Here is a 9,131-nt window from a genome sequence, read left to right on the forward strand (position 1 = left end):
TTTACCGTTTATAATTGGTTCCTTTTGAGTTGTTTCAATAAAGTCAACTTCTATTTGCTGTAATCCATGTCACTTATTAATACTTCCCCTAGCAATGATTTTTCCTATTTCTATTGGTCATCAAAATATAAATCTACATGTATAGGCGGGATTATAATTTATACCAATCTTATTGGTTTATTTCAGCGTCTATCTCAGGAGGCGTTGGTGTCTGTATGTACGATTGGATACTTACGTAATCACATATGTCGGTAGGCGGGCTCGAAAATCTGGACCAGTAAATGCTGCAATGTTGATAAAATCGTCAGTGCTGAGACAGTAGCTTCTGGCTAGCTGAAGTTTTTGGTCGGATATGTGCTGCTAGAGTCATTAAAACGCATAGAACTAATAGGAGAGATTGGGCAATGTGATTAATTTACCCATTCTTTCGCGAGAAAATCTACATCTGTTCTGATACCGAATTAAGGAAGTGAGTACCGTTACGGTCATGCACATGTGTTGTAGAAATTCATCTGAACGCCGATTTGTTTTGAGCTAACTGGATATAGCTAGCGTATGTGTTCCTGCAGTCGGATATTATAAATGTGCTGTGATCGTGTAAACATTATGGCCTAACCTATACTGCTGACGATTTGGCGACGATGCTGCTATCTAGCTAACCATCCATCTTTTTAGTTTCATGCTAACGTAATAGCAGCTAACGTTATGGATGGATTGTGGTCGGTACCGAGGGCTGGCTATTACTCAGTTCGTTAAATACATATGACAGTACAATTAAGTTACCTAGTTAGCTAAAGCTATATAGCTATCTACAGTTAACGTTCTCGTGAATTCATCTGAAACGACATGAACCACGATTGAAAGGACAATATGCATGGTCGTCATTTGGATCGGTGTGTCGCTTGCTAGCGTAAACCTATGCATGTCCAGTGAAGTTGCCGAGGTAAATTCGTAATGTAAATATAGCCAAATGGCTAACATAGCTAGCTAGGTACGTTAGCTATACTCTAACAACCACAGAAAGCATGCGATGACTTGTTTATAGGACTTTTAGCTAGATCGATAGCTTTGCCAACCAATGTTATTCAGTTAACTTGCTCGACAACTGTCGTTATATCTCAACTATCTAGCTGATGGTAGACTAGTTGTATATTGTAGCTAGTGGTATGTTATTTATGAATTCACTCTATATCATTGTATTATAACATGTCGACATGGATGTCGATATATAATTAGTTATAAGCGTTAGTTATGTTGCTCAGACAGTTACATAGGCATGTTAGCTCAACATAGCGCTAGTCCACGATAGCCAGTGTAAATGATGCTCCTATGATGCTAATTTAGCCATTCTGTTTAGCTAGCATCGGCGAGCTAACTGCAGTAACTTCTCTAGCTAGACTTAATTTAGCTAACTTAGCTGTTATTGGAATCGTTACGGATAGACTAGATAGCGTGCTAGACTTAATTGGTATTATAGTAGCGAGCTTGTGTTCTTAGGAAGGTAAATGGAAGGGCTCACATGTTATGACTATGGGCATTAAATAGCTGTTGTAAAGTTTAGCTACCGTGGACTGCTTATTGGATTTAAGGAATTGCGGTGTTTGCACTTAAGTGCTGGGGGTGGGTGCAATCAAGCCGGAGGCAGTTTGTTTGCCAGGGATGGCAGCCGGATGTCGAGTGAACAGTTCTTCATTTGCTATGTAAATTATATTTGTCTTGGAGTGGGAGTAAGAATTCACAAGGAATCGACCATCTACCCTCGTGGTGGATAACTTGTATGGCTTGCCTTACGTTTTTTCTGAGACATTAATAACCTGGTGTTATCGCATGTTTAACCGCTTGTTTGAAGGCTGCATTGTAATTTGGCTTTGACTCTCAGTTTGTCTGAGGTGTTTGAATAAATACGTATACTAAGATCCATGATCCAATGCCCAACGTTTTGCTTTCGAATGAACAGTAAAACCTTTTATATTTCGCCCTGGCCTGAACCATTTGGTTAGTGTAGCCTGTATTATACGATTTCTATAGTGTTTTTGCTTTGCAGGTTGGCACTGAATGGATGTAATGTATAAAGGCTATACACTGCATCTAATTAGGGACCAATTAAAACCTCTGCAATTTGGAATCCTCAGATAAAATGTGGCTGGTATTTTGTTCACAATGCACTGTCTCAAATAAAATCCATAGTGCAGGCTGGGAGCAGATTGTTTCTTATCTCCCCCCCAGGTTGTAATGTTATGTCTGGGCCAGTGCCCAGTGCATGCTGGGTAGAGCTTCTTTTCTTTTTTTTCGCTCATGGCAGTATCTTGTTGCCACATTGACTGAAGTTGCCGCTATGTGTTCACTTTATCTGTACAGCGACACATACATATAAAAACTAGAGTGCATAGGGAGTCCCATCTGCTCTCCACATTAGGGCTTCCTTCAGTTCTCCCTCACTCTCTCTCCCTCTCTCCCTCTCTCCCTCTCTCTCTCTCTCTCTCTCTCTCTCTCTCTCTCTCTCTCTCTCTCTCTCTCTCTCTCTCTCTCTCTCTCTCTCTCTCTCTCTCGAAGTGTAGTGCTCCATGTTATGTAACGGGCTTAAGACGCAGGATTGGCCATTCCTTGGAGGGGAGGTCTTTGTTTCAGGATTCTGCCCATGGAATTTAAAAGCTTGCAGCTGGATTCTGGACCCTACCGGTGTTTGGAGGGAGGATGGGGAAAGTTGTATTCGATTGGGGCAGTTGGTGGATGGAGGTGGAGGTGGAGGGAGAATTGAAGGGGGGTTGGGAGGTTGGGAAGTTGGATTGTTTAAAATCTTTTTGATGCTAGGTTTATGATGCTAAGTTTACCCTGAGGCGAGGGTGGGGGGGGTAATATTATATAGCCGCTATAAGCACGCGAGACGGGCCCAGTGCATCGCACTGCTAAAACCTGCCTGTGATTAGTGGGGTTGAGTTCATACAGCTGTGGACAGGCAGAGCCCTCTGAAACCTGTCTGAGATCAGGAGCAGCCTGGTCGAGGCTCGTCTTGCAGCACTTTTATTTTACGGTTCTTTTCTCAATCGGCTCTGTTTGGTCTAGTCAGGGGCGTGTAATAACACAACCGAGGGTGCACTGAGGATACGTGACCTTCCTGTGCTCGCGCTGTCCTTAACTGGATACGCTTTTGGAAAAAGGATTCTCTCTCTCTCTCTCTCTCTCTCTCTTTTCTCCTCTAAACGGCCCAGACTTGCTGGATATTTCATCAGCTGTTTGGCCCCTGTCCCTGACCAACTGGTTCCCGTCCCAGGGTTGTAATTCGATTAAGGGAATATGATCATATTTCTCCTCAGAAATGATTAGTCACAGCTTTCCCTCAAGCTTTCAATATCTTGTTTACTTTTCCCACATGCTAATAATTACTGTTGGAATCAAAACCCTGCATTTTTTTTGGGCCAGTGTATCTGGAGATATTTAAGCATTTTCACGTATGTAAATGTAGTTGGGGTATGTGGGGGGCTGTTATAATGTGTCTTTAGAAGGGAGCATGACGTCCCTCCAAAACAAACTCCGCGCGACTGTGTGAACTTTATTGCGCTAGTGCATGCCCGTTGTTCTGCACTGTGTGTGTAAGCACTCTCTTTTTGGAGGCTGTGTGGCTCTGGGGCTGGTGCATTGTGGGTAATTCACCTATGCATGTAAACAAGTGTTCTGGCTATCTCTACTGTACTGTATCCCCATGCCCGATAGACAAGTTACATTATATTACATGTTAGCTGACGCCTTTATCCAAAGCAACTTACAGTTGATTAGACTAAGCAAGGGACAATCCCCCTGGAGCAATGTGGGATTAGGCAATGTGGGATTAAGGGCCTTGCTCAAGGGCCCAACAGCTGGGCAGATCTTATTGTGGCAACACCGGGGATTGAACCACCAACCTTGCAGGTCCCAGTCATGAATAATTGGTTGGACCTGTTTTTCATGCATCAAAACCAAGTCACATCTGAGCCAGTAAAGACCGTTTGGCATGATGATTATGTAATTGGGATACAACTGCTCCTCTTCTTAAGACTGAAGTCGATTCTGTTGTAATATAAAGTGCATAACACTGTCACAGTATTGAAGACGGTTTAGGACGTTCTCAGGATGTCTCTTAGTTTTTCCTGGACTGCAACCTCCAGTAACATGTCAGAATCGGTTCAGAATAATGTATTCTCGTCTCAATCTTTCCCCTTCCAGGTGCCAGGGCTGAGTGTCAGCAGCCAGCCTCCCCCTCCCCACCCCCCGGCTGAGACCCCCCCCTTCTTCTCTCCTGCGCGTGGACATGGACCCCCTCGCTTCCCGATTCTCTGCATGACGGGACTCCGCCCCGGAATCTTCCCCCAAGATGGAGAGGAAACGGAGAAAGAAATGAGAGCGAGCTGCCCCCTTTCGACCAAGGATTCCGTGCTAAGGACCGTGCGACCCTCGACCCCAAGCTCTTCCCTTTAAACCCATGCCATTTCGCCTGCCGATTTCAACGCTGTAGTCATTTACTGTGGTGAGCAGCTCCCCCTGGTGGCTGGGAGGATATAAGGCCTGTGTTTGGCCTACTCTAAGGGACCCTGGGTTGGTTCTGTGGGGTGCGCTACCACCAGCACCATGGCTCTGGTGAACTTGTGGACCTCCATGCTGGTGGTCCTCCTCTGGGTGGGGCTTCCGCTTATGGATACAGTTCCTGGGCATACAAACTCTTCCACCCCTGACATCCCCCCTGCCACGACTGGGCTCCCCTGTCAGAACTGCTCCCAGGTCACCCTCAAAATGGAATTTTCCACCAGCATTGTCGCCCATGGTGAGTGAACTCTTTAGTTGTTATCTGCAATTTGCATATGATAGTTGCCATTTAATTTTTATTATTATTATTTTTAATAGAGCGCAGACCCTCAGGTCAAATAAAGAATTGTTTTGGATTCAAGTACTTTTCTGTGTTCGATTGATCTGGCCTGGTTAAATTGAGCCAACCAACAGAATCAGAACGTGTGGTACTTCAAGAGTATTTCACAGGTTCCAAGACACCAGACAAGCCCAGTAAAGCATAGAAAAGTATTTGAATCCAAAACCACCAAGTGTGTGACCCAGGTCTGGAGCAGAGTGACGTTCTGGAACATTCCTGTTAACCTTAATGGGGGGGGGGGGCGTAGACGTATTTATTTTCTGTCGGGCCCTGAAGTGACATCTATGTGGCAATGGAGAGTCAACAGTGCCTCGCACCGTGACCAACGGCGTCAAACAGAGCGGTGACATTTCATGGGCTCCTGGTGAGCGGAAACCTAATGGGAAAGGTTTATACGTCTGTGGAGGAAAAGACCTCCAGCCAGTTTACCACGCACCTGCCTTTGTGAAGGCGATGATGGCCGTTAAGGGGGGTTGGTAAGGGGAGGACAGGGTGTTACATTTCACACCGGAGCAGTGATTCACCTGGGACAGCTACAATAGAGCGGCCTCCACTGTGTGTGGCCTGAGGCGGCATCTCTCTCTGCAAACCATTTAAAAAAACGAGCAGCAGCTTCATATTCTCTCTGAAAAGTCAGGCTTTCAGGGGGGAAGGCATGTTCAACTGGCCGAACACCAGAACCCGTGTCCTGTAACAACCTGGTCATGGATCTGTAGATTGACCAAATGGATATACACTTCAGATGCATATCCAAGAACGTGGAGAGGGTTATCTGCTTTTATGAGCTTGAGTTCAGTGTGTTAAGTGCAGGAAGAGCGCCATCTCCTTTATTGGCCTGTGTTGTGTGTGTTTAAGAACACTGGGGGTAGGGTCCAGCAATATTATGATTTTGCTTCTTCCCATATTTTGTGAAAACATTTTGAAAATAACAGTTCTGTTTTTAACATTTGGGTGGGTGAACATAATAATAGCAGAATAATGAAGTGATTTGTTACCCGACCACTGTTTTTGTGTTCAGTGTATATACACGATCATATGCCGTAGTTCGGCATATGATCATATTATAAAAAACGACAACAACAAAAAAAAATACAATATTACTGTACCCTAATAGAGAGCATGATCTCATTTGTCAGGCTCAGCCGTGTGCGTGTTAGTAATGCAGAGAATGTTAGTGTTTCTCGATCAGCCTACGCTCTGTGGTTTTAGTAATGCAGACAGTGTTAGTGTATCTATCAGCCTAAGCTGTGTGTGTTTTAATAATGCGGAGAGTGTTAGTGTTTCTCTATCAGCCTACGCTCTGTGGTTTTAGTAATGCAGGCAGTGTTAGTGTATCTATCAGCCTAAGCTGTGTGTGTTTTAGTAATGCAGAGAGTGTTAGTGTATCTATCAGCCTAAGCTGTGTGTGTTTTAGTAATGCAGAGAGTGCTAGTGTATCTCTGTCAGCCTAAGCTGTGTGTTTTAGTAATGCAGGCCGTGTTCGTGTATCTATCAGCCTAAGCAGTGTGTTTTAGTAATGCACAGAGTGCTAGTGTATCTCTGTCAGCCTAAGATGTATGGGCTTTAGTAATGTAGGGAGAGCTAGTGTATCTCTGTCAGCCTAAGATGTGTGGGCTTTAGTAATGTAGGGAGAGCTAGTGTATCTATATCAGCTTAAGCTGTGTGGGCTTTGGTAATGCAGGGAGAGCTAGTGTATCTATATCAGCTTAAGCTGTGTGGGCTTTAGTAATGCAGGGAGAGCTAGTGTATCTATATCAGCTTAATCTGTGTGGGCTTTAGTAATGCAGGGAGAGCTAGTGTATCTCTGTCAGCCAAGGGTGTGCGTTTTTGAGCTGGTCCTTTTGTGATCTCATCTCCCTGGGCTCAGGGCCTCCTCCTCCTCCTCCTCCCCACTCTGCCTGCCGTTGTTGTTGTCTGGGGAATCATTTGCACAAATTTGAAAAATTGCAAAGTAGAAAGTTGAAAAGTAGCCTTTTTCTGGACCCTCAGGTCCTACCAGTCTGATCTGATTCTGCAGGTGGCCATTGTGTGGCAGAGGTGCGGCAGGAGGAAGCGTTTTGCTGAATTACACTAATGGCTGGGCGACGTACCAGAACGTTATTTATTGAATGCAGTAATGATCATTGCTACAGTGTGGTGCCTTGCCTCTGTTTTGTTGTTTTGTTCTCTTTTAATTATACCTGATCCGAACTTCAGAACCTGTGCTTTCAGTTAAATGGTGTCATCACGGTTGTCTATTGGGTGTTGATAATACAGCCAATCAGCTGCATGGCCTTGCAACTTGTATGTGATTGACTGAAAACACATCACGTGATCACAAGGAAACTGTCAAGCGAAATGTATTTGGTTTATACAGCATGGTTGCGATGATCGCTTTTGCATATGCGGAATATCACCTTACGTACCCTGTAGTTTTGCCAAGTGTGTTACGGCCTCTGTCGTAAGCTTTTTGGGTTTACATTTGTTTATCTCTGTGGTTTGTGTGAGTGTCTTTGTCTTTGAACGCCTGATTCCTTCTCTGGTTACTTGCAACGCAGCACAGCAATGCAGCACAACAATTCGCCTTCCCTCCAGGGTGACATTGACATCCCTGTCAGCCACAGTCGCGCTTTGACACAGTGAATGCCGTCCTTCAACGTGTGGGCCCTTGGGCTTGGCCGTCCAGATGCCTCCTTTGTGCACCGTAGAGCGGTGGAATGGTGGAGAGGCTCCTAGCCAGAGGGACGTCATTAGCCTGGCTGCTGCACTGGGCGATGCTGCTTCTATCTCTCACAGAGAGGCTGGGGTGGGGGGGCGGGTTATGGTGGCCAAGGTTTATGGCGTTTATCTGTGTTTGTTTTCGCTGTGTGAACACACGCAGACATAACAGTCGGTGGAAGGCTGGACACCCCCATGGGGGGTGGGGCGGGGGTTGTGAATGCGCTCGATCCAAAATGCTCCGCCCACCCTCCTCAGGTCCCTTCAGAAGCACAGTGTTCATTGGCTGCCGTCCCGGAATGTGGGGATCCCTGGGCCTCCCTCTTAAAGGGCCGGTGCTCTCTGGGACTTCCCCTCGGCTGGGGCTGGGGTGGGAGACTGTGCTTTTGTGTGTTTGTGTATGTCTGTCTGTGTCTGCTTGTCTGTGCATGTGTGACTGCTTGTCCGTGCGCACGTGTGTGTGTAAAGGTGATATTCATAGTGTGTGTGTGTGTGTGTGTGTGTGTGTGTGTGTGTGTGTGTGTGTGTGTGTGTGTAAAGGTGTTGTGTGTGTGCGCATGTCAGCATGTGTGTGCGTGTGTTTAAAGTTGATATTCATAGTGTGTGTGTGTGTGTGTATATAAAATCTGTGAGTGTAAAGGTGATGTTTATAGTGTGTATGTGTGTGCGTGTAAAGGTGATGTTCATAGTGTGTGTATGTGTGCTTGTGTGTGTTTGTAAAGGTGATGTTCATAGTGTGTGTGTGTGTGTGTGTGTGTGTAGGTGATGTTTATAGTGTGCGTGTGTGTAAAGGTGATGTTTGTAGTGTGTGCGTGTGTGTAAAGGTGATGTTTATAGTGCGTGTGTGTTGGTGATGTTTATAGTCTGTGTGTGCATGTGTAAAGGTGATGTTCATAGTGTGTGTGTGCATGGGTGTAAAGGTGATATTTATAGTAAGCTTGTGTTTCACTTCCTCTGAATGTGCGCTCTATGTTGCGCAGAATGCCTCATTCATTAGCCCCTCCCTCCGCACTCTGAGAGCAGTGCATTCTGGGACAGGGTGGAAGGCCACCGTGGGCATGGAGTTCATGCAGCAGTTTGTTCAGATCTTTACTAAAGCTTGAAAGGGTTCGTTTTATGTGCTTCCAGCTGGAGAAACATTCAGCAGTTTGCAAGTGGAGCAAATGGTGAATAATTCTTGTCTATGGGGACCAGCTATCCAACTTTCTTTGAGAAACTAGAAGTCTCTGGTGCCTCAATTAATACAATAGCCTCTCTCCCGCCCACAATAGGGATAAATATTGAACATGAAATGACTGTTCTGAATCATTGAAAATACCGCTGATCATTTCTGACAGAATACCAGTGACTTTTTCATTTGCGCCCTTTAACTTGCACTCCCTTTATCCTGCTCTCACCTCTCACCTCTCACCTCTCACCTCTCTCCTGCACTCAAGTGATTGAATGAATCTCAACATAATCTGAGCAACTGACTAAATCAAAATGGTTCCAGTAACTACATGAAATAAAGTGTATAAAAAAATAAAAATAAAACAGG

At 45.2% G+C, this 9,131-nt stretch overlaps 1 protein-coding gene across 1 annotated transcript in view; it reads left to right on the forward strand.

The window, feature by feature from the left end:
• The first annotated feature begins 290 nt into the window (after nucleotides 1–290).
• The window catches only part of mbtps1 (membrane-bound transcription factor peptidase, site 1), a 34,625-nt gene continuing 25,784 nt past the window's right edge, over nucleotides 291–9,131 (forward strand). Inside the window, exons 1-2 of the mRNA XM_061245553.1 lie at nucleotides 291–469; nucleotides 4,201–4,795. Coding sequence (XP_061101537.1) covers nucleotides 4,603–4,795 — 193 coding nt within the window. The 5' untranslated portion in view covers nucleotides 291–469; nucleotides 4,201–4,602. The remainder of the gene's footprint in view (nucleotides 470–4,200; nucleotides 4,796–9,131) is intronic.

Source organism: Conger conger, chromosome 6, assembly GCF_963514075.1.
Source record: "Conger conger chromosome 6, fConCon1.1, whole genome shotgun sequence".
NCBI lineage: Eukaryota > Metazoa > Chordata > Actinopteri > Anguilliformes > Congridae > Conger > Conger conger.